This window comes from Scyliorhinus torazame, chromosome 6 (assembly GCF_047496885.1).
Source record: "Scyliorhinus torazame isolate Kashiwa2021f chromosome 6, sScyTor2.1, whole genome shotgun sequence".
Classification (NCBI taxonomy): Eukaryota; Metazoa; Chordata; class Chondrichthyes; order Carcharhiniformes; family Scyliorhinidae; genus Scyliorhinus; species Scyliorhinus torazame.
This window is the reverse complement of record NC_092712.1, coordinates 188,710,571-188,736,699: the sequence shown is the minus strand read 5'-3', so window position 1 is coordinate 188,736,699 and position 26,129 is coordinate 188,710,571. Positions and strand designations below refer to the sequence as shown.

Genomic DNA, 26,129 nt, shown 5'->3' with positions numbered 1-26,129 from the left:
CTATATCGGGGGTTTCTGCCATGATTTTCTTCATGAATTTTGCATCTTTCCAGTTGGGAGCGTACACTTTTACAAGGTCCACTGGTGTCCTTCCCAGGACAATATTAAACCAAGATATACCATCCCCCTTGGTCCGTAACCATCCTCGTCGCTGCAAACACCATCCTCTTTTTGACCAGTCTGGCCATCCCCTAGCCCTTGTCACTTTACATGATTGGTAATTCTGTCCCACCCAGATCTTTCTTACCTGCTGTCAGTCCTTCTCCCTCATGTAGGTATCCTGGAGGAAGACTATGTCAGCTCTCAGACTTTTCAGATGGGCCAAGGCTCTACATATTTTGATTGGGTTGTTGAGTCCCCTGACGTTCTAGGTGACTATTCTGATGGGGGGGATTCTGTTCCCCCCTCCTGCTGGATCAATCATACTTACCTTATGGATGCACCCCAGCACTCCGGGATTTCCATTTGTCCAGGAGCCACCCAAGATGGCCACCACCGTTCTGTATGCCATGGAGATGCGCTCCAGGGTTTCCCTTTGTTTGAGGGCCCTCTAAAATAGTTCATGGTGCCATTGTTTCCGTTGTCACCATGTGTGATCTGTCATAGCCAGTGATCTACCCTCCCCCAAAACTCCTCGACTTGTCTCTCGGCCTGTTCGCCCCCCCCCCCACACCCTTGCAGGCCTCCGCCCCTTCCCCTCCCCCCCTCCCCCAGCCTCTACCCCTCTATTTCTCCCTACTACTTTCACCCATTTAGAGTTGCCTCCCCACTCTGCTGTCAGGCACTCTCCCCATCAGGAGTTGTGCTGCAGCCCCCCCCCCCCCCCTTTAGCCCGTGCTTCTCTGTGCTAGCTCACCCGCCAGTGTGATGGCCTCCCCCCGGAAGCGATCTTTGCCTTCCCTTCCCGGTTGCATTTCTTTTCCCCCCTTTGCCCCTCCTCACCCCGTTCTGTGTCCTACCGCTCTCGTCCCCTCCTTCCTGAGACTCATAGTCAGACTGAAGACGAGCCAGATCTGTCCCACGCAATTAGTCTCACCTTTTGAAGCAGAGGACACCAGAGTTCTGCTTGACGCTGTTGTCGCTGCTTTCCCAGCCCGTTTTTGCGCAAAATATCGTCTGCTTCTGCCAGTGCGGTGGAGTAGAACTCATTACCTTGGAAGGTTACCCAGGGTTTGGCGGGGTACATCATCCCAAACTGCACATTGCTCTTGGAAATGGCCACCTTGGCTGCATTGAATTCCGCCCGGCACTTGGCCAGGTCTGCCCCAATGTCCTGCTGCACACAGATTGAGTGTCCCTCCCATTTACAGGACCGTGTGTGCCTTGTCCAATTCAGGATTTCTTTCCAGTCTTGGTAATGGTGCAGTTTCGCGATGCTGGCCCGTGGTTGCTCCCCGGCTTTGGTCTTTGTCTGGAGTGACCAGTGGGTTCTGTCCACTTCCGGGGGCTTGGGAAAGCTTTCCTCTCCAACCAGGTTGCTCAGTGTCTGGGCCATGTACTCGGTACCCTCCAGTAGGCCCACAATGTGGAGGTTTTGATGGTGCGAATGGTTCTCTTGTTCTTCGACCTTCCCCCTTAGCATCTATTGTGTCACCACCAACCTTGCCATCTCTCTCCCCAGTCTGGTCACTCTGGTCAGTCATGGCCTTCTCCAATTCCCTGATTGATGCCTCCTGTGTCTCCAATCACTGCTGCGCCTTTTCCACTGTGGCTTGAAAGGGGAGCAATGCATCCACTACCACCGCCTTCACCATTGCCATAATTTCTAATTTGATGGCATCTGCGCAATTGGAGCTCCTGCGTTAGGAGGTCCATCCATTCATTTCTCGGGGGGTAGCCCAGTGTATGCCCTGGCGCCCACCCCGTTCAGGTGCGGCCAATTCCTTGTCACCCCGCGTGTTTGTCGACACCTCAATCTCCTTGTTTCTGGGTTTAGAGGCCTATTTTGGGGCTAAAAGTTCAAGTTTCCAGGAGGAAAACCACTTTTCACCCGTCCAGTCAGCATATCCCTGTCAACGAAAGTATCCAAAGCTATTTTTTTTAACTTTACTCCTCTGCCACGAACTCCATTCCATTTGCTGGTTACCCATGAAGACTGAATAAGATCACTTGAAACCTTTGTATTCTGGTCAACCTAAACTTGAGCCTCGAACCTCACATCCTAGTCATTGCCAACATAGCTTACTTCCGACTCTGTAACATTTGGGCAGCACAGTGGGTAGCATTGTTGCTTCACAGCTCCAGGGTCCCAGGTTCGATTCCCGGCTTGGGTCACTGTCTGTGTGGAGTCTGCGCGTTCTCCCCGTGTCTGCGTGGGTTTCCTTTGGGTGCTCCGGTTTCCTCCCCAAGTCCTGAAAGACGTGCCTTTAGGTAATTTGGACATTCTGAATTCTCCCTCAGTATACCTGAACAGCGGCGGACTGTGGCAACCCGGGGTTTTTCACAGTAACTTCATTGCTGTGTTAATGTAAGTCTACTTGTGACAATAAAAGATTATTACTATTACTGTGCCCCATACTGCAGCCTTGCCACTGCTAAAATTCTTATTTATTCTTTTGTAACTTCCACACTCAAATATTATAATGTCTTTCCTCTTGGCCTTTATCTTTCATTCCCCAATGCCTTGCCACTTGTATCCTGTTTCTAGCTAAATTATGTACATGTACCACTTTGATGCTTGATGAACTTAATTGGCTCCTTGTCTGTCAAAACATGGTTCAATGTTCACTGTTTTCTTTATTTTATTTTTCTGAATGGTCCCTTGGAATGTTCTCCACACTAGAGACTCCAGACAGGAAAATTATTGTTCAGCTGCTTGTCATGAAAAGGGACAAAAAAGGAGAGAAAGAGGAAAACACCTTCCATTGCTGTTTTCCTTTTATTTCCTCTCCTCATTCTCCATGCTATTTTTTGGGATATAAAGTAAGCTTCGTCCATTTTTGAATTAGTCAGTATTTATGTGCTTCATCCGTACTTGAAAGAAGCAAATACACCCATGGTGTATTTAATACACTTCTAAAATTGTAATAATCACAGGCGACCACACAGTACATTTTTTTACAATTGTGTGAAATGAAGTCAATGTTTTCAGCACATCTTCACACACACTCTTTCCCTTTGGGGAATGGTGGGGAAATGGTGGAGGGTTTCCTCAAGCTGACTATCATCCCGTCGAATCACATTATGAGCGTTCCTTTTGTGGACAATAAGTCCTGGTGTTGGACTTGAACCCGGACCACATCACTGTGCCACAAGACCTCCTCTATGAAATGCATATATCACTATTTCAGATTATCATATTGAATTTGTGAAATAATTTTTCATCTGAAGTTGAAATACAGTCAAGTATGTGTCATTCATTTCTCTGATCTCGTCATCAATGCTGTATTTTGTTCGGCTCTGCTCTCTATGTAATTGCTAACCTGCTCTCTGAGTGTCTCTGTTTGGTATCCACTGAAAGTGATGCCATTGCAGTCACTGTTTCCGTCTCTTTTCTCTCCAGGTTCTGAGCATCTTTGAGAGACCAGTCAACTTCTGAGGCATATTGTTGCACAGATTTCCAATATTTTCCTGAGAATAAAAGTGTAGATTGTTTTTAAATCCAATGATGAAAAGTGCTGTAAAAATGATTTTACACCACACTCTAGGTATTACAATTATCACATAATTTGCTTAAACAATTTTCAATATCAATTATGAAATAAAGAGTGACATTAATGGAAGCAGCCAGACGCTAGCCAGCAAGCGATCCAGAAGTCACAGTCAATGCCTCATCCAGGAGCCAGCTAAATAGCACTGTATGTGGCATTGCCTAAGCATGGTGCTCTGATTTGCATTTATTATTGAGGCTCTCGCCAGAAACTAGAGGAAGCCCCATCTGCAACCAAAACTGGTGTCATCTACAGGACTAGAGATGGAAATAAGGCTACTCCTTTCATGAAGATTAGGGAGAGTTAAAATTCCTCCTCTGGTTTCTGATAGAGGTCTGGACAATCACTTGCTGGGTGTTGTCCAGCCTGACTTAGTAATGTTCCCATATGACATTGATTGCATAAGTGAGATCAGAAGCTTACTGCAACCGCTAAGCATACGTTGCCCCATATCCTACCACTCATTAGCTCAGTATGTATCAACAGTATCATGCTGGACTATCCTAGAGATTCATAGTTCAAGTATTAGAACATAGAACATAGAAAATACAGCACAGAACAGGCCCTTCGGCCCACGATGTTGTGCCGAACCTTTGTCCTAGATTAATCATAGATTATCATTGAATTTACAGTGCAGAAGGAGGCCATTTGGCCCTTTGAATCTGCACCGGCTCTTGGAAAGAGCACCCTACCCAAACTCAACACCTCCACCCAACACCAATGGCAATTTTGGACACTAAGGGCAATTTATCATCGCCAATCCACCTACCCTGCACATCTTTGGACTGTGGGAGGAAACCGGAGCACCCGGAGGAAACCCATGCAGACACGTATTGTTGAATTAAGCTCTTTAAACATTGCAATAAATCACTAAAGTGACCAAGATACCTTGCATCTGCTCATTGATCACTGATTCTGTGAAACCTCATTTGACTTGCAAAAAGAAAGGAGTATCATGGGAACTCCCAGATAGGGCATAAGTCCGAATTTCCGGGCTAAATTCAGCCAACTGTGCCTATATTATCCCAGATAATATTTCAGAGAACTGGACCTAATGGCGGCACGGCGGCACTGTGGTTAGCACTGCTGCCTCACAGTGCCAGGGTCCCGGGTTCAATTCCTGTCTTGGGTGACTGTCTGTATAGAGTTTGCACGTTCTCCCCGTATCTGTGTGGGTTTCCTCTGGGTGCTCCTGTTTCCTCCCACAGTCCAAAGATCTGCAGGTTAGGTGGATTGGCCATGCTAAATTGTCCCTTAGTGTCCAGGTTATGTTGGGTTACAGGGATAAGGCAGGGAAGTAGGTTTAGGTAGGGTGCTGTTTCAGAGGGTAGGTGCAGACTTGATTGGCCAAATGGCCTCTTTCTGCACTGTAGGAATTCTATGGTTTTAAATTCTCAGTGAGAATATCCCTCAAACCAAATGGTGTAGTGAGTGCTCTCACTCTCCTCTCACCTCTGGGATATGGGATATGGGTTCAGATCTGATTCATTAATGGGATTAAGGTGTTCTTTCTTTGTTAGTTTTAAGAATTCTATCTGGAGGACTTCGTTGATGGGGATATGCTGAGCAGTCGCACATCAGGTGGCTCTCCTCCAAATTACATCAATATAGGCACAATTGGCCAAATTTAGCCCGGAAATTCGGACTTATTCAACTCTTAAACAGAAAAGGCAGAGAAGAGCAATATGCCAGCAAACAGTAGCTCAAGAGGCCACAGGAAAGCCAGAAGCAGTGGAGAAGGGCAGGAGCAGCTAGCGAGCAAGTTGGCAGACCCACGAGGTAAGGGTCCCTGGCCACCCCGAGAGAGGGAGGCCGACAACCTGGACAATGGGCTGCCCTCCCCCCCCCGCCCCCCCCCACCTGGAGAGAGATGGAAGACATTCTTAGCCAAGGAATTGACCGTAATGAAGGAAGTGATCAAAGTGGAGATCCAGTTGGTGGTCAAGGTGACAGTGGCAGAGGCGCTGGTCACCATGCAGACGATGCTAGATGGAATGTGGAAGAAGCTCGAGGCTCAGGGAAAGACAATCCAGGAGCTCGAAAAGGCATCAACCGACCAGAGTGACAGGATCGTCGTTCTGGAAGCAGAGATAAAAAGGTTGGTGGTGACCCAAAAGAGCCTGAATGGGAAGGTCGAGGACCAGGAAAACCAGCTTCGGCGGCAGAATTTTTGAATAGTGACCCTGCCAGAGGGGATCAAGGGCAGAGACCCGACTGACAATGTGGCCCAGATGCTGGGCAATTTGATTGGAAGGGACATCTTCCCCAAGCCACCGGAGATCGATCGGGCCCACAGGTCACTCCGACCGAAGCACAAGGCCGGGGAGCAGCCAAGAGGGATAATCAGCAAGCTACACAGGTACCAGGATCGGGAGAGGATCCTGCAGACCGGCAGACCAAAGCGAGCAGTTGGGAAGGACAAAGAATACGGGTGTACCATGACACTGGGGCAGACCAGGCAAAGCGCAGGGTTTAACCACGCGAAGTCGGCCCTGTACAAGAACGGTATAAAATTTGGGATGTTATTCTCAGTCAGGCTCTGGGTGACATTCTAGACTAAAGAACACTATTTCACCACCCCAGCAGAGACTGTCGGGTTTGTTTGGGCGAATGGCCTCGACAAAAGGCAGATAAAGTAACAGTGAGGAAGACGCAGGGAGAGAAAAGAAAGGTTACCGACATAGACAGATTTTGTGCGTTACGGTACTGCCTCGCTTTGAGCTGGAGCACTAGCTCACAGGAAGGAAGTGGCGAGGGCAACGGAGCGCAGGAAAGGGTGAAGAGGAGACAGAGAGGATGGCAACTGTTCGGGCATAAAGAGGGGGAAAGATCAGCCCTTTGAGCGGGGCCACCACACTAGCGGGGAAGCTAGCGCTGGGAGGTATGAAAGAGAGCTGGGCCTTGGCGCATCTTCCAGCGCCGGGGAGGGAGCGCCTGGTGGGGGGGGATCACAGGGATCAGGGGAGGGGGGTAGGCGGGTGAATAGGGAGGGCACGGGGGGGTGAGGAAGGGCAGAAAGGGAGATAGAGGGGCGAATTGTGAACATGGGGGGAGCATAATGATAAGCAAGGGAAGGGTTTTAGACTTGCTTCAGCAGGTCAGTTTGGGGATGATGGAACAAAGTTGGCACCGTAAGCAGCCACGTTGGAGGGTCGCTAAACAAAGGAAAACCCCAGAGTTCAGGGGCTCACCCACATGGCGTACACACAGTTGGCGGTCATGATGGATGCCCCCTGGACAAAGGGAAACCCCAGAGTGCAGGGGACCCGGCCTCATGGTGAGAACTGTGACCGTGGCCTTTTTAGATGGCCCCCTAACAAAGGAAAACCCGGAGTGCAGGGGCGCACCCACAAGGTAAGTATGGTTGATCCTGCAGGAAGTGGGGGGGCAGAAACCCCCACCAGCCTCACCTGCCCTTAGGCCTATTGGTGGCCTTATGTGGCCAATTATTGCCCACTTGTGCCCTTCAATCCACTTCCTCCGCCATAAAATGCTGGGCAGTGGCAGGCAGGTGTGAAGGCTACTTTTTAAACAACTATGTTGAAAAGGCAGGAAAGAACAAGATATACATCATTTGGGGCAAAGGTTCCCATTTGCCCATCAGGTGCACATCCCAAGATGCTACCCTTCCATTTGTTCCTTCCCGGTTGGCCTCCTAAGCCTGCCCCCAGCCTATTCACATTCATCCCTCGGTTCCCTGTTCCCATCTTGTCCAATACTCCAGACCTATACCTCTCCAGTGGCCATGTCCTCTTCATCCCGGGGTCTGCTTGTCGTCCTATCAGCACCCGTTACAGCATTCTGCACTGCTGGGACTGCTGGAGCAGTCGGCTAATCACATTGGCCAGCAGTTCTCTAGGGTGGGACTTCCTCCCACTGAGGGGTGGAAGTCCAAACCTCAGCTTGTTTCGGTCGTATTTAATGTTGGTCGGTTTGGAAATGAACTTTCCTACCATAGGTGGTGAACATCACCTCCATAAAATACGGCCCATGGATCAGTAACCCAGAATTTGCCATGGATTGGCAATATCACTCAGAGAGGCGACGAGGTGGTTGCTGTATCAAACTGAAGGGTTGAGCTGACACTTTCGGCATTTATCTGAGATTGAACCTAAGGCACATTTTAGAGAATATTGGGAACAGTAGAGTTAGCTCTGGTCTACCTGGCCATTGATGGCTTGATACTGCAGTGCAAGTGTCTAAAAAAGAAATTGTTCCATTCTCTCATTTTATTATCCCTGATCTCAAGGGCACCCACACAAAAAAAAAACATTTTGAAGAGAAAAGGGAGCAATTCACAACATGCAGCAGTCGAGGGCTGGATTCTTCCGCCCCGCCCACCGCAATAGCGCTACAGGCGAGACGCGGACAATGGAGAAGTCCATTGACCTCGGGCGGGATTCTCCAGTCAGCGGGCAGATGTGGAGAATTCTGCTCAGAAATATCCTACTTTTTAGATTTATACAATAAGAATATATTAAAATTGGTTTATTGTGTTTGAAAATTGAAAACAAACATGTCGGCATTTGGTTGGATCAAACAACTTTTTTGACAAATTATGCTAACTTTCTAAGATAGCTTTTTTAAACTGTGTTATTTCATGTTCCCAATAATATTTCACTAAGAAATAATGAGATTCTGATTTTAGGTAGATCACAATGGCAGTGTGAGAATACCTAGGCATTTGGAGTGATATAGCCAGGTGAAGGGAATGGGATTTTTTTTTTCTCATAAATTTAGAGTACCCAATTAATATTTTCCAATTAAGGGGCAATTTAACGTGGCCAATCAATCTACCCTGCACATCTTTGGGCTGTGGGGGCAGAACCCACGCAAACACAAGGAGAATGTGCAAACTCCACACAGACAGGGACCCAGAATCGAACCTGGGACCTTAGCGCTGTGAGGCAGCAGTGCTATCCACTGCACCACCGTGCTGCCCCAGGGAATGGGATATGAGGGATGATGCAGTTGAATACCATACAACATAATTAAAAACGAATGAGAAAATGTATTGTAATTTTTCAAAATTACATGAGATTCGATCTTGGCATGAGTTTAATGGAATCCTGCAAGATAAGGGCGAAGAAGTATCTTTTAGCCAAATCTAGCTAAATTGAACAATCTTATGTAAAGATTTTAAATAAATGGATCAAATCAGTCTAGTGCAATGCAAGCTACTTAAAGCTGCTACTTCTCAAACGGCCATGTAATTCTGAACAAGTTGTTTTCATTGCAACAGTTCAATCTCATTGAACCGTCTCAACTTCCACCCCCAATGGTTCTGTGCAAAGCAATGGGATACTCTCAGCAAAGTGAAGAGAGGGGTTGAGTGCAACTTTTAATCAAGCCATGTGTCTTTTAGAACATTTCAGTCCTACCATTTGAGATTGGGATGTCTCCATTATCATAGCTACAGCAGAATTTGGGGGAAAGAACGATAGAACCAATCAATTAGCCACACTAATTGCTTTATGTCCAATTGGTGTAAAGGAGTAGTGGAAATTTTCTGCATGATTGGAATATTGATAACATAAATTCTAATTTGAAGGATAGCAGAAACTGTTTCAATGGCAAGAAGGAGCTGCAGTTTTACTGACTGGGATGTATTCTTGGCAACACATTTTTTGCAGCCCCATTCATTTTGTACAATTTTTGATTATTTTACAAGATATGTACTAAGAGTTGAAAGAGGTTGTTGTGGAAAATATTCCAGTTCTCATAACTGTAAAGTAAATTTAACATGCCAAGAGTTAATGGACCACTCATTCTCACTATACAGTTCTGTTGCCAACATCATTAGATTATTTGTTATTCATCTGAAGAAAAGGCTGCCAGTTTTGCTTTACCATTGAGTTCTGGATTTCATAAGTAAAGAATGGAAGACTTTAATTTCTGGACTTCTATTATCAATGCAAATACAGATCATAGTTTATATTGGAGAGCTTCCAGGATTTTTTCCCTTGGAATAGACAAAGTAAAGCATTTATACTCTGAAGGAATAGACCTCCAGCTTGAAGCTTGTTTGTTTTAAGAAAGATTTCTGAGTAAATCGTTATCTTCAGTTATTTTATAACCTTAAATAAAAGCTTTTTTCATTGTGTTTTTGTAATTTATTCATGTAAACATAATATTGTTTCTTCTTTGAATTTGAGCCCGTGTGCAATCAGCAAACTGACATATTGGTTCAGAAGAGTAGTAAACAGAGAGACCTTCCTGGCACTTGCTAGATAATGCATCATTTTCCTGCAATTAAACAAATGTTACCCAAACAACTTACTTTGAATTTCAATTGTTTTTTCCAGAGAAGCTACAGCATTGGCGTTTGGCTTCTGAAGCTGAACTTCTTGGGGAAGAGGCTCCAGCTGTAACGATTCAAATAACTTTGTGATAAGCTGAGTCAATTTGTTGTTTAAAAATGAACTCCCCCTCAAACATTTTCCTGGTGACTTTCTAACCCTTTTCCAACCTGCAACCTTTTGAAGAAGACTTCCAGTGTACCCTAGTGGAGATAACTTGAGTAATTTTCAGTTAATTTTGTTAACTGTTTAACTATCCACAGAGACTTGAAGTATATGGGCATTCACTGAAGTGTGCTCATTTATCACAAAACTATCAAAATTACTTGTCTTTATATTTGTAATGTTTGGTTAAGCAAAGGTCAAACGTTTTTGTTGAAGTATTAATCTTAATTTAAAGAAATTTGATGAATCGTTATTTCTCCTTTGCCACCTTTTTCTAAACGAATGGTAACATTTCCCCCCCACCCCTAGTTTTCAGTAGAATTCAGGCCTGCAGTGTTTTTGTTTCAGCTTAATATAGAACCCAACTGATTGATCCCCTTGTACCTCACTGGGTGGTTTTTCCTAGGAAAGCTACAATGAGTCATTTTAATTATCTTGGAATTTATTGGACAACTTCAGATTTGACGTTATCGCACTATACTGTTAAAGTAACTTCACAGTGTGCTATTTACACAATATACATCACTGAATTGAAGGGAAACTACTGCTTCCAGTGACTGAAATATTTGAAATGATCAGCTAAACATCAAATACATTGAAGCCATTGTCTCCGCCTTCACCACAAACTCTGTTCCCTCATCAGCAATTCCATTCCACTCCCTGGTTACATTCTCAGATTTTTAATCAGTCTGCTTGCAACCTCAGCATCCTATTTGACTCTGAGATGAGCTTCTAACCCCATGCCCTCCCCAACATAAAGACTCCCCTGATTCAACCTCTGCTGCCCATACCTTAGCCTGCATCAAGCCCAGCTCACCCCTCCTTCCTCTGCTCCCTGTCCATCAATGCCCCCAATTAATAATTCTCATCAAAGCCTTAAGAACAATTAGGGATGGGCAATGAATACTGACCCAGCCAATGACACCCACATTGAGTAAATTAATTTTAAATAGTCTTCAAAACCTTTTAGATCATTTTCACCACCACAAACAACTCCTCACCCCTAACCCCTCCCCTATCTCTGCACCTCCCCCTGGCCCTACAACTATTCAAGCATTTTTCCAACTCTGTCCTGTTATGCATCTTTCAATCCTGGCGCTCATCTTCAGTGGCCATATCTTCAGCTAGGCCCTAAGCTATGGAATTCACCTCATAAACCTCTCCATCTCTTTCACTCTCATATTTGAAGATCTTCCTTAAAATGTTGACTAATGTTTAGTCACTCTGCCGTTTCTCCTTTTTTTGGTTCAGTCAATCATTTTGTCAGACTACACTTCTACAAGTTATAGGGTGGAAACCTCTGGATGTAGTCCCGGTCGGAATGACCAGGATCATTTTTGAGTTGCAAAACTAATCTGGAAGTGAACGGGCGTAATCCACTTCTGGATTGCCTGGTCAACCAGGAAAGGTGGGTGGGATGACATGTCCATTTTAGGGCAGTACGAGTTGGAACAGGATCCTCAGAGCTCCAGAAAGCCAACCTCAGCCACTGCCTCTCCACATTACCGCTCTCCCTCCCGCCACCAACACCCCCCCCCCCCCCCCACTACTCAGCCCATTAATTCAAATTCACTCAGAGTTTTACAACACAAAAAGAGGCCCTTCGGTCCATTGTGGCTGCGCCAGCAATCAAGCACCTACTGATTCTAATCCCATTTTCCAGCTCTTGGTCCATAGCCTTGTATGTTATGGCATTTCAAGTGCTAATCTAAATGCTTCTTAAAAGTTGTGAGGGTTCCTGCTGCTACCACATTTTCAGGCAGTGAGCTCGAGATTCCCACCCTCTGGCTGAAAAAGGTTTTCCTCAAACCTCCTCGCAATCTCCTGCCCTTTACTTCTATAATGATAAAAATTCACTCCAATCTACCCTATCTATGTCTCTCATAATTTTGTACATCTCGGCCAGGTCGCCCCTTAGCCTTCTCTGATCTAAGGAGAAAACCTCAGCCTATTCAGCTTTTATTCATCCCAGAGGCTCTCCAGCCCAGATAACATCCAATCACATTCTCCCTATAGTGTGGCGACCAGAACTGCACACACATACTTTATCTGCGGCCAAACAAGTGTTTTATACAGCTCCATCATAACCTCCCTGCTGTTATATTTAATGCCTGGGCTAATAAAGGCAAAGACTTATCCTCTTCTTGGTCGAGGTCAGCCAGTCCATTCAACATTGTGGCCTCTGGTCTGGTGGACTTCCTGTGAAGACTCCTATTCTGCCTGATGAATGCTAATGATGAGTGGCCATCAAAATAGCCCAGGGTTCTGGTGACAAGAAGGCGGGTCAGCTGGCCTATGCCTCTGGCTTCTATAATAATCTTTATTGTCACAAATAGGCTTACATTAACACCGCAATGAAGTTACTGTGAAAAGCCCTCAGTCGCCACATTCTAGCGCCTGTTCGGGTACACAGAGGGAGAAATCAGAATGTCCAATTCACCTAGCAGCACATCTTTTTGGGGACTTGTGAGTGGAAACCGGAACACCCAGAGGAAACCCACGCAGACACAAGGAAAACGTGCAGACTCCACAAAGACAGTGACCCAAGCCGGGATTTGAACCTGGGATCCTGGCGCTGTGAAGCAATAGTGTTAACCATTGTGCTACCGTACCCAAGGTCTGTAGCAAGAGGAAATTTCCCCTTGTTGATCCAACAACCCCATAAGTAAGTAATGTAGCAGTTAACACAGATCTGGCATTACCGCAAAAAATAGAAAAGTGGCACTTTATCTTTTAGTATTCAGGAGGGAGAAAGTTCTGTAAACCTGTAATTTACTTTATTGCCTATTGCTGTTGCTTGTCTATTATTTTTAATTGACCTGTGTTGTAGTTTAGGACTGAGACTGTGGGATGACAAAATGATATACGAAGTCTAGAGATTATGAAAGGAAGTGCATCATATGCAGTAATCTAAATATAGTAACAAGGGTTTCATTTGAAATCTGGGCAATGCTGTATGACAGATATTGTCCATGTAGGGTTGCATAGTGGTTCATCGTAAGGGCTGCTTCAGGGAATAGTCCTTTATGTAGATTACAAGTAAAAATCCGACTAAGATCCAAAAATATAACATTAACCTTTGAAAAAGCATAATCGTCTGTAAAATATTATCCATTGAAGTGTAAATGCATTAACGACTTAACAAATTGAATTTGTACCATTCTTGTTGGTGGATACATTTTACTGATGCGCGACTATCCTTGTTTGTAAAATGCCCTGAAACTACAATTTCTAGGATTCTTTCCTGCTGCACAGGAAACTCCTGCACTATGTTTATTCTTGGAAGACATTAAACCAAGAAAAGAAACACTGCGCAGTAGCCACAGGGTGTTTATATGTTTAGCCTGCCCATCTTGAACTGAGAAAGCTTACATCAAACCCTTTAAAAGTGGACCGTGGGAGAAAAGAAGGAATAATCAATTGTTAACAATAACTCCAAGATCTAGGACCTAAAATCACATAGATAGAAGCAAAAACATAACTAATTTTTTTTCAGCATTAAATCATTCATGGAGTTTTTCATGAAAGATGACCTTTTAAAAATTCATTTACGGGGTGTGGACATCGCTGGTTAGGTCAGCATTTATTGCCCATCCCTAGGGTCCCTTGAGAAGGTGATGACGAGCTACCTTCTTGAACCGCTGCAGTCCCTGAGGTTTGGGTACACCCATAGTGCTGTTAGGGATAAAGTTCCATCATATTGTCCAGGTCTTGCTGCATTTGGACACGGACTGCTTCATTACCTGAGGAGTCGCAAATGGTGCCAAAACATTGTGCAGTCATCTGCGAACATCCCCACTTCTGACTTTATGATGGAAGGAAGGTCATTGATGAAGCAACTGAAGATGATTGGGCTTAAAACACTACCCTGAGGAACTCCTGCGGTGATGTCCTGGAACTGAGATGATTGACCTCCAACCACCACAACCATCTTCCTTTGTGCCAGGAATGATTCCAACCAGCGAAGAGTTTTCCCTATGATTCCCGTTGACTGCAGTTTTGTTAGGGTTCCTTGATGCCATACTTGGCTAAATGCTGCCTTGATGTCAAGCAACTAAGGGATTTTTGCAGTAACTTCATTGCAGTGTTAATGTAAGCCTACTTGTGACAATAATAAAGATTACTATTATTATTATTAAAATGGCAGTCACTCTGTCGATCACTTGCTGCTTACACTGTTTGGTACACAAGTCCTGTGTTGTGGCTTCACCAGGTTGACACCTCATTTTTAGGAATGTCTGATGTTGCTCCTGGCATGCTCTTCTGCACTCTTCATTGAACCAGGGTTGATCCCCTGGCTTGGTGGTAATGGTAGAGTGGGGCATTTGTCAGGCCATGAGGTTGCAGATTGTGATTGAATACAATTCTGCTGCTGCTGATGCGTAACAGCGCCTCCTGGATGCCCAGTCTTGAGTTGCTGGATCTGTTCAAAGTCTATCCCATTTAGCACGGTGGTAGTACCACACATGATGCAGGGTATCCTCAATGTGAAGACGGACTTTGTCTCCACAAGGACTGGTGGTGGTCACTTCTACCAACACTGTCATGCACAGATGCATCTGCAGCAGGCAGGTTGGTGAGGATCAGGTCAAATATGTTTCCCTCTTGTTGGGTTCCTCACCACCTGCTAGTCCCAGGATAGCAGTTATGTCCTTTAGGATCCAGCCAGCTCGGCCTGTGGTGCTACTACTGAGCCCCTCGCGGAGATAGACATTGAAGTCCCCACTGAGAATATATTCTGTGCCTTTGACACTCTCAGTGCTTCCTCCAAGTGGTGTTCAACGTGGAGGAGTATTGATTCATCAGTTGATGGTGGACACTAATCAGCAGGAGGTTTCCTTGCCCATGTTTAACCTACACGTGCCATGGGGTCCAGAGTCGATGTTGAGGACTCCCAGGGCAATTCCCTCCCGACTGTATACCACTGTCTGTTGGGTCTGTCCTGCCGGTGAGACTGGACTAATAATCTTTATTGTCACAAGTAGGCTTACATTAACACTGCAATCAAGTTACTGTGAAAATCCTCTGGTCGCCACATTCCGGCGCCTGTTCGGGTACACTGAGGGAGCATTCAGAATGTCCAAATTACCTAACGGCACATCTTTCAGGACTTTTGTGACATACCCAGGAATGGTGACAATGGCATCTGGGACATTGTCTGTAAGGTATGATTTTGTGAATATGACTATGTCAGGCTGTTGCTTGACTAGTCTCTAAGGCAGCTCTCCCAACTTTGGCACAAGCCCCCAGATGTTAATAAGGAGGACTCTGCAGGATCGACAGGGCTGGGTTTGCCGTTGTCGTTTCCGATGCCGGGTGGTCCATCCGATTTCTGGCAGATTTCCTTCTCTTAAGGGTATTAGTGAACCAGATGGGTTTTTACGACAATGGCCATCATTAGATTTTAATTCCAGATATTTTATTGAGTTTAAATTTCAGCACCTGCCGTGGTGTGATGCAAACACAGGCCCCCAGATCATTACCCTTGGTCTTTAGATTACTAGACCAGAGACAATACCTCCATGTCATCGCCTCTCCTTAATTAGACTGTTCGAAGTATTGTGTATTTATCAAGCTTTAGAATATTAATACCTTCAAAGGCTACAATAGGGATGGACTTTACATTCAGAAATTGGCTCTGCTTCCCCCAACACCAACACACTGCCCATGCATAAAATCTATCAGGTCGCTAACCCAATGTCATCACAGTCGATCTCTGACAATATGGAAGTTGGACGGGGAACAAAGTCAGCAGCTCACCAGCAATAATTAACAAATGAATTAATAGGTTATTCAGCTTGTTAACAAGATAATAGACCTGCATTTTATGTTACCCAGGTATCCTGATGTGCTGGAAGGGCAGATAGAAAGTCTGAAGATGGGACTGTATCTGCAGTCAACAAAAACTCTGATGCTGAAGGTGGAGAGTTTAATTCTAGTTTACCGTTTATCTTTCATAGTGTTCAACCCGCACTAGGTCATTTTCTCAGGAAAGGTGGCATACAGAAGTGCTACAATCAACTTTGTGCACCCTCCAACATTGGACCTTTAGATTGCTGTCCCCCATGGGAGCTGTTCATTCTGTATGAGACCCCTCCTTGTGATGGATGTAAGAAATTGTTTTATTTTACATTTCATACTTGTTGCGGTGATGCTATTAAAAGACAGGTTTAAGACGCATTAAGATGCACACAGCCAGTATGTCTGTTAAAGCTGTGAGTAAGGTGCCACAAAAGTGAGATAATCTTTGATTTTGCAGGGGGGTGGGGTGATCTGTTGATAAATTGGAGAAGCATTTAATTGTTTACAGATAGCTGGCTAATCGAATATTATTTTGGTTTGGAGGCCCCTGGTGTGTAGATAATGTATGTGTTGGGTACAGATGATGTAATTGACAAGAGGAGCAAGGTCTGTCTGTTGTTTCAGTTTGTCATAGGACTTTAATCTGACAAGAATTGTCTTCACTTTGCACCAGAAAGGTTCTCTGCAAGGAATCTGCACAGAGAAAAACAAGTAAAACCTGATTGTTAACATTATTTAGAAGCGGTATTTAAACTATATTGGCTTGCATAATTGGAATATTTAGGGGCAGATTCAGGAAGCAAGTTAGTGTTCCTTTGATTTAAGAACTATTAACTGTAAAGCTATTTCTTTGTTGTTAATGTGATTAATTCTGTGTTTCAATTACATTTTGTTTTAACATAAAAGGTATTGATTGGTCAGTGTTATCACTCCTATGCAGTCACCTTTTCTCACGGCTTTACAAATTGCAAATAATTGGGTTCTCACCTGGGATCCTAACATTCTCTGGAGAAGAGGAGAAAGAGGAGGGCATCTGGTCAAAGACAGGTGTGCCCTATGGTCCAGCAAGGTGTGCAACCTGCTGCTACACAAGGGGTTGCAGAGGACAGACAGCAACATCAGGCAGGAGGATGCCATACCTCCAGATGTCCGATCGACATTGGCTCCAAAGGCTGCATCTCTCAAGGGAATTACTGTCGGGTGGCCTCCAATTGTGTTGGTGGCCACCTTATGCCTGTACCATTAGGAGTAGCTGTGATCCTAAATTAGTTTGCCACATGATCATTTCAGGCATCATATAAAAGCCTGACAGAATTTTGTAGTCTTAAACCCATAATTATATAAAGGTTTTTACAGATACCATGTTCAGGTTGTAGCCATCTGACATGGCCACTTCCAACTAAGCACAGAGCAACTCTCAAAGACTGATGGGTAAAATGGACAAGCCAAGAGTCAGGCAGGTTCTGAGCCTGAAATGCATATTTGTCAGCAAAGTCCAGACGGTATCGAAACCCCGTCCCATTAGCATGTTCATCAGGCCGATTAGCAGGTGATGGCCCATCTCCCCCAACACAAAGGACTGGTACTCCAGCTACCGGGACAGTCCCAGACATTTTGGCGCCACCCCCTGTCCAAGGTAAACACAATCAACAAGGTCAATGACCGCTTGAGACACACCCAGTCATCCAGATCCCCCCCCCCACTTATTGGCTAAGGAATCGAACGGAGTGATCAGGGATCACCCAATTAGTAAGGCCCAAATTGAAGGACCGCCCAAAAGAGCGCGAAAGCCCCCAAGTATAAAGGAAGAGTTCGCCATATGCTCGCTCTCTTTTGGCCTTGGTACCCCGGTCACGGCCATTGCCAACTGCAGCAACACCAGAAGCAAGTTCGAGTTCAACGCCTAGAAGGATGAGCCCAGCCGAACAGCAGTTACCACTTTGAACCCAAGAGATCCTGAACAGCGGCTACTATTTCCTGACCTAAACCGGGTGCCCAAAGTTAAGTACAGGTTGTCTTAGTCGATAGGTGTAGTTAACTAGTAGTGTTTATGTTGCATGATTGATTGTGTGTAAATAAAGTACCCTAGACCTTGAACAAACTAACTGGTGTTTGGCTATTTGATCGATAGCTGGTTGAAACTTGTGGTGGTATCATTCGATACCTGGCGACTCTAAGCATTCGGACATAGACAATATAGAAAGAAGGCAAATTCACTGAATGCCCTAATTGGAACAGAGCCAGAGTAAAGAGCAGAGTAAAGAGAAAACGCACAACAAGGTGTGCCAATGAGTTTGTTTCATTTACCAGTGACAATGTCAGTCAAGCAGAAAGAATCAGAGACCAGCATCTGCAGTAATTTGTTTTTATCTTAAGAAAGAATCAGAAGCATTACAGCCATGGCTGAATCTCCAAAAGGCGCAATCAGTGATTGCACACATGAGGCAATAAAAGCTCATTTATCCACAGGAATGTTTAATGTGCAGATTTTGTGTGATCATAGACAGAAGATATTGAAGTCTTGTGCATGGTATCCAGGAGCAGTCACATACTTACATACTTCGGTACTACCATGTGCCAGAGAACTTCAGTAACCAGCAATCTTTGGATGGCTGGATTCAGGGAAATAAAGGGCCCTCTCCCAAGAAATGGTGAATGACCCCAGTGAGAAACCCACACACATAATCTAAGAGGAGATATAATAATTCGCCATGCAACCAGCAGGGCCATAACTGAGCAGACCATTTGGCTGTTCAAGATGAACTTTGGATGATTTGACCGATCAGGTGGTGTCTACAATATGTACTTACTAGATTCTTACTCATGGTCATGGTCTGCTGTGACTTTCATAGCCTGGCTCTCCAGTAAGGAAGCCCTGGCAGTGAAGGATCTGGTGGAAAGAGTCACATCCTCTGAGGATGAATGTGATGATGAGGATGGATGGTGAGCTATGCAAGCCAGCCAAAAGTAGGATGCTTTTAATGCCCGAGAGACGTGAGATTCTTTAATACAGTGAAGATTCCAATAGCTCTGTGTTATTTGTTCAAAATAACATCTTGGCTGTACTTACATTTTCCTTCTTTCTCCCACACATAAACACGAGGGCTGCCATTACTTTTACTAATGTGAGGGCTGATCAGCCACATAGGCACAAAATCCCTTGACAACATGCCGTCATTTCATATCAAAACACACACAAAACACAAATATAGCTGTAGCAAGTGAAAAGAACAATTATGTAATAACATAATGAATTAGTAATTTTCCTAATTCTCGGTCCTGAACAATCATGCATGTAAACCCATTGCTGACTAAAGTGATGTTTTTAAAATTGTTTCCATGTGCTATGGTGTAGTGCTCTCCCCTCATCGCCAACTTTGATACAGAAAGGCTGCGAGTGCTTATTCCCCTTTGTGGCTGTCCTCTGGTCGCCTGAGCCTGTGAGGGCCCCAGCATGCTGAGAGTCTCCTGAACAGTCACATGAGGCTCACCTGTCAGATGCAGAGGGGTGGAGCAGAGGCTGTTCTTATCAGAAGCATCCTGAGAGGCGACAGCAACTGCTCATTCTTTGCTCTGACATTTTGGTCCTCCCTGCTTTCCTCAGAGAAACCAGAACCTGGATGTAACTCCAGGCTTTTTGTCGTCCTCTCACCCTGTCTCTGGGCATCGGACTACCGAGACAAGGTGATGGCAGTGGTGGTTAATACGCATACCCAGTATCCCGTTCATGAGCTTCAGGGTTTGGCCCTCTATGACAATGCCAGTATCTTAATGGAGGAGGCCATGGGCTCTGAAGAGAGGGTGATCGCAGCACTCCTGGCCTGGATAGACTCCTCCAATTTCCACGTGTGCACAATCCCTCTGGAATCTCCCAACATCTCCATGTACATTGTGCTACCTGATGGATGTCTCCAGAGGTTGATCATCAGCCTGGGGCTCAGCATCTAGGTCGCCTTCAGCCTGCCTTCAACTGCCAGAGGCCTGCTCTATCTCAGTCCACGACAGCTAGCCTTGCGACTGTGATGTTCTCGCACAAGTGTGTGGATCCTTAGAGCCGACTTATGCATACCCACCAAGACATCTGTGCTTTTGGGGGCCACTTTAGCTCAGTTGGCTGGATAGTTGTTTCGTGATGCAGAGCGAGGCCAACAGCGCGGGTTCAATTTCCCTACTGGCTGAGGTTATTCATGAAGGCCTGCCTTCTCAACCTTGCCCCTGCCTGAGGTGTGGTAATCTTCAGGTTAAATCACCACCAGATAGATCTCCCCCTCAAAGGGGAAAGCAGCCGAGAGTCATATGGGACTATGGTGATTTTACTTTTATCTGCGTTGGTGCTAGGTGCGGAGCAAGGATGTGATGCTGCACCTTATGTGACTTCATCTTTGTTCTCAGAGGACACTTTTGGTCCCTTGGGGTTAGTGGCTGCAGCTGATGGTGTTTCAATTGTGAGAGAAAGAAACAAGGAGAATGAATGGCATTATCATCGTCTGAGGTGACGTCAGACAGACACTCTTCCTAAAATAAGACCCTTGTGACATTGGATGATGGTAATCAGGATTTGAACATTGAGACACACATTCCTCCCAAAATTCTACAAGCCTCCAAGGTTACCACTTTGTCACCTTCCCTCGTCCCCAACTCTTCCTTCAGCACTTTTTGCAGGAAAAAGTGAAGCGTCCTTGGAATCTCATCACCTGGGGTCTTCGTCCAAATTTGTCTCACCCAGTGATGAGACTCCACTCATTCACTAATTGTTCCAGCACTTTCCCCTCGAGGGGAGTGTAAATTATCATGTTGGCTCGACCACCTTTGGTCCTGGCCCTCCCTCAAGCATTTCTGCCATCTTCTGCAAATAAAAAGGGACATTGTAATGAATATGCTGTGCTAAAAACATCTTTCCAAGAGTGTGGCCAACATGTCCTTTGTCGGCATCCCAATAATTTTCGATGATTCTTGCTGCCTCTCAGTTGCCCTAAACTTATGCTCCCCCCGCGAAAAACCTACCCTCCCACCCCCAAACTCCCACCTTCCTAATCCGTGCTAATTCAGAGTGGCATTTCTGCTTCATGCCACCTTGTCCACTTGAAGATACTAGGCAATCCCACACTTGACACACTTTACACTCTCATAGCCTTCCACATAGGTCCATTTCCAAAATGGTTACACACTCACCCTGGCAGATTATAAGTAGTCATTCAGACTCTTATGGCAGTGACACCAAGAACTTTGGATGATCCCTTGACTACTGACCTCCTCTGCGACCTCCGCCCAAGCTGCTCTGGTCTGACTGGCAGATCCCCTTTACCAGTCAGCAGGCATGAGAATCTATTGTTGATCATTTACAGTCTGGAGGAGGAGTCGCAGGGATTCATCATCAACCCATGTAGCCTCCCTGAGATTGGGCCCTTTATCAGCACCTCTCTCCACCATATGGTGGCCTTACAGCCTCTATAGAGAGACGAAGAGAGTTAAAGGATCAAATTTGAGTCTTTTCCCAACACTTGTTATTCCGAAGGAAAATGGGGCAGGTATGATCAAATGTTCTTCATTCGCTGGCAATGGTCCTGATTAAGATTGTACAGTCACTGGCAAGGGTCCTGATTAAGACTGTACAGTCACTGGCAAGGGTCCTGATTAAGACTGTACAGTCACTGGCAATGGTCCTGATTAAGACTGTACAGTCACTGGCAAGGGTCCTGATTAAGACAGTGCAGACACTGGCAAGGGTCCTGATTGAGACAGTGCAGACACAGGCGAACGTCCAGATTGAGACAGTACGAGAGCTGGCAAGGGTCCTGATTGAGGCAGTATGGGCGCTGGTGAGGGTCCTGATTGAGACAGTACAGGCACTGGCAAGGATCCTGATTGAGACAGTACGGGCCCTGGCAAAGGCCTTATTGAGACAGTACAAGCATTGGTAAGTGTGCTGATTTGATACAGTACAGGCACTGGCAAAGGCCTCATTGAGACAGTACAGGCATTGGCAAGAGGCTGGATTGATAGAGTACAGGCATTGGCAAGGGACCTGATTGAGACAGTACAGAGACTTGCAAGTGTCCATATTGAGACAGTACAGATACTGGCAAGGGTCCTGATTGTGATAGTACAGGCACTGACGAGGGCCTTGATTGCAACAGTACAGATGACATCAAGTTCCATGATTGAGACAATACAGGTACTGGCAAGAGTCCTGATTGAGACAATACAAGCACATTAGTCACCAAAATTTAAAATCAAACTCCTACCAGCTGCTGGACCAGAAGTCCAAAGGATTGCACAGTTTTCAGCCCTTAATTTCGGTCTGAAACCAATAATTATGTTGCAGCTGCCCCTAGCCTGTGCTGGGTTCCCCTTAAATGGATGGCCTTGACTGACTTATAGGTCACAGCCTGACCCCTCTCATCTTGGATGCTCTACCCTAGAGGCCTGATCGTGTGGGCTGACCACCCTTCCCTTTCCTATTTGGCTGGTTTTGTGCCCCTTGGCCGATAATTGGCCACAAGATGCATTACTCAGCATTTTTAACAGGCAGCGTGGTAGTCGGTGCAGCTCTGGGTTGGACTGTTGCTGGCTGCTGAGTAAAATGCACCTCATAATTAAAGGACTAGGCCATTCAGTCCCACAAGCATGTTCTACTATTCAGTCAGAATCATGGCTGACACGCAACTCAACTGCATTTACCCACCACAAATTTATATCTCTTGATAACCTGACCGAATATTAATCTATCAATCTCAGTCCTGAAAATTTCAATGATCTCAGCATCCACATCCTTTTGGGGAAGAGAATTCCAGGTTTCCTCTACCCTGACATGAATGGAAAGCGTGTCTTCAGAACCAACATAACTGCAACAGAGATATCCAGCACCAGATGTTACATGAAGGCACAGGATAAAATTGATCCATTGAACTTTCTGAAATTGAATCAAGAACACATTTTAGAATGCTAAACCCTGAATAACTGCTGGCATGAATAACTTTCTGCTCAACCAAGCACTCTTCAGTCTCATTTTAGTTTTGCAATTTGTCTAAGATAGTCCCCACCTGGTTCCAAAATCACTGACAATCTCTGATTGTGCTTCCGGTCCATGTACATCAGCCAGAGTTGAAAGCATCCTCTTTGGAATCAGCAGTACTCGTCCTAATCACGTGCATCAGTTGCAGCAAATGCAGCCCGAAGTTCAGACATCTATTCCAGTGGAAGTCCATCTGACAAAGATGGCAGCTAAAACTTTTTTAAAAATATATATTTTAGAGTATCCAATTCTTTTTTCCAATTAAGGGACAATTTAGCGTGGCCAATTCATCTACCCTGTAAATCTTTTTTGGGTTTTGGGGGTGAGACCCATGCACACACAGGGAGAATGTGCAAACTCCACATGGACAGTGACCCGGGGCTGGGATGGAACCCGGATGCTCACCACCATGAGGCAGCAAGCTAAAACTTTAGTTAAAGGATTGGGACAACGCAAAAAGACTTTGGGCCGAAATTGTTCAACAGTAATGCAAGACAGGAAGATTGCAGAAAATGCATTTTGGAACAGCTTCATTTTCTTTTCCATTGTTTTCAGTGAGGAGGAAAGTCAGGTGGAGTAACAGACTACCAAATTACTATGAACCCATTTTGCACCGCCATGTTGAGCAACTTCACCGTTTTTGAGACAGATACTCCAATACTGTGCATTGTTCTTGTCTGATTCAAACAATAGCCATAAAGATCATTTGTCTCATGTAGATTATGGCATCTCATCTTCACACTGAAAACTCTCACTCAGGCATCACCACAGTGACAAGTAGAATAGACTAAGAACAGATTTAGCAGCTGAAAACAGCATATCCACAAGGTGCTGTACAACATCAACAGCAGCAAAAATATATACCACTAAGGCATGTTATCATTTTATCCCTCACTATTCCATCAGATGCGTAATGTGGAGCATAACAGAGCATACTCGGAGCAGTACCATGCAAACCTGAGGTGGTACCTTGGTGAAGCCACAACATAGAACTACGTTCATGCTGAACCATATAAGCAACATGCTATAGACGCTCTGCAGACTGTGGACTGAATTCTATGAACAATTCTCACTCAGTAAAGTTATGTTGAACAGTCACCTTGACTTTGACCAAAAGCTCAATGACAAAACAAAGCCTAACTTCTGATACCAAATGGAATTCCCATATTGTTAAAAATGTTTTGCAAAAATGTGCTTTCCTTTTCCATTTAAAATGTTACTTTTCTCTTTGACTCTTTATAAATCTTAAGTTCATCATCATGCGAATATTGATCTAATGTCTGTAATAGTCTTCTCTAACAGTTCTGGATAGAATACAAGACAAACTTGACATCCCTCTCTTTATCTGAACATTTCTACCTCTCTTTTTCCATTTTAATTCATTCTTGTACTTAGTTTATTGATGCCACTTTGGTCAGTACTTGTTTGAATTTACCTTTTTGTTCCTGCTCAGATCTTAATATGCTGTCTTATAAGCCTTTTCTTAAATTCCCAGTGAGTCTACTTTCACAGGACATCAAAACACAGGAATTCATTACCTCTTCAGTCTTCCCTTCCTCTTACAATTTGTACGATTTAAAAAGTTGCTGCTTTATTCAGAGGTGGAATCTTTTCACCATATCTGTTTCATTACTAAGACCATGGGCGCAATTCTCCGGAAGGATTTCAAAGTGTTGTTGCGAGCGGGAACTGCTGCGAGTTTCCCGGCGCTTGGTACAGCGAGGCTGGCAACGCTATTCAACGTTAATTGGTCCATTAAGGAGGCCCCATGGGCATCACGCTGCAAATGAAGGCTCGCCAGGCGATTCGCCAGGACGCGCTCGCCAGACCCCCGCTAACAAGATTGAGCAGCACTTAAACAACACTTGCACAACCAACCCCACTCAGCTTGCAGTCATGGCGCCGAGATGACCGGCCCCAAGGTTTGGAGACGCGGACCTGGTGAGGCTCCTAGATGTGGTGGGGCAGGAGAGATGTCCTGTTCCCCGAGGGTCCCGGAGGGTGAAACGCAGGGCAGCCAGTGCCGGCTGGGATGAAGTGGCAGTGGCCATCAGCACGGGAAGCGTGACCAGGAGGACCGGCATCCAGTGCCACAAGAAGGTCAACCACCTACACTGGGCAGCAGGGGTGAGTTGACACCACCCCCTCCAAAACCCTCCTGGCCCCCAATGCGACCAGTCCCCCAACTCTCTATTTGTCCCACCACAACCGACCCTTTTACCCCCCTCCCTTCACCCCAACCCTCTCATCACCCCCAATCCTCCCTTCACACCACCTCCCACCCACTACTGTGAACCGCACTTGCGACTAATGATGCTCTCTCTGTGTCTCCGCAGGAAAAGCTCTCCCACAATCGTCGGCTCAGAGCCCAGACTGACGGAGGGGTGCCGGAAGTAAGAGCACCACACAGCTACTGATGTACATCAGGTGGAATCAGGAACCCGCAGGCGAGACAGCAGTCGGGGGGGCTGCTGGATCCCAGGACCCAACTGGGTCCCAGACAGATGCTGAGCCTCTGGAACAGGTTCACCCACTGCTGATGGAGACATTAGTGAACAGCCAAGACATCCAGCGATGTCAGAAACACTCCAGTAGGTCCATAGCCAATTGGAGGAGTCCCCGAGGCTACAGGCACAGGAGATGGAGCCGGCAATGCATGGCACCGAGGCCAACACTGCTAGGGTGGCAACCACAGTGGAAAACCTGCTTCAGCAACATGTGTGAAGGTGTCCAAGGCATGGCGCAGTCGGTGACGGCCATGGCTGAGGGCCTCAGCAACTGTCTGACTCGAGGGGGACGTGACCCAGTACTAGGCTGACCTTGATGAGGTTCTGCGGGACATGATCCAGTCTCAGATGGGAACGGCCAGGGCGCTGCGGAGTTTGTCCCAGTCGCAGGTGGGCATTGCCGAGTCATTGCAGAGCATGGCCCAGTCACTGAGGAGCATCGCCGAGAGCATCGACACGGTGGTGCAGACAATGGGGAGCCGCCATGGCTGGCAGAGCCAGGTGACGCAGGGGCAGCCAGGGCTCAATCCAACTGTCCCGCCATCCCGAGTTGAACCCCAGGGCCCTACAGGCAACGACTGGGAGGAGGGGGCGCTGGGTGCCAACCTGGCCCCATCCTATGGACTGGCGACGGTGGCCACCAGCTCATCCGAGTTCCACCCCTCTGATGAGGCCACATCTCACAGCCAGT

At 45.8% G+C, this 26,129-nt stretch overlaps 1 protein-coding gene across 1 annotated transcript in view; it reads right to left on the bottom strand.

Moving 5' to 3' along the window:
- Positions 1–26,129, bottom strand: part of LOC140425184 (histone deacetylase 9-like) — a 1,432,561-nt gene that overhangs the window by 29,458 nt on the left and 1,376,974 nt on the right. Inside the window, exons 26-27 of the mRNA XM_072509184.1 lie at positions 9,931–10,015; positions 3,423–3,570 (exon numbers count right to left, since the gene is read on the bottom strand). Of these exons, the coding sequence (XP_072365285.1) occupies positions 3,423–3,570; positions 9,931–10,015 (233 nt within the window). The remainder of the gene's footprint in view (positions 1–3,422; positions 3,571–9,930; positions 10,016–26,129) is intronic.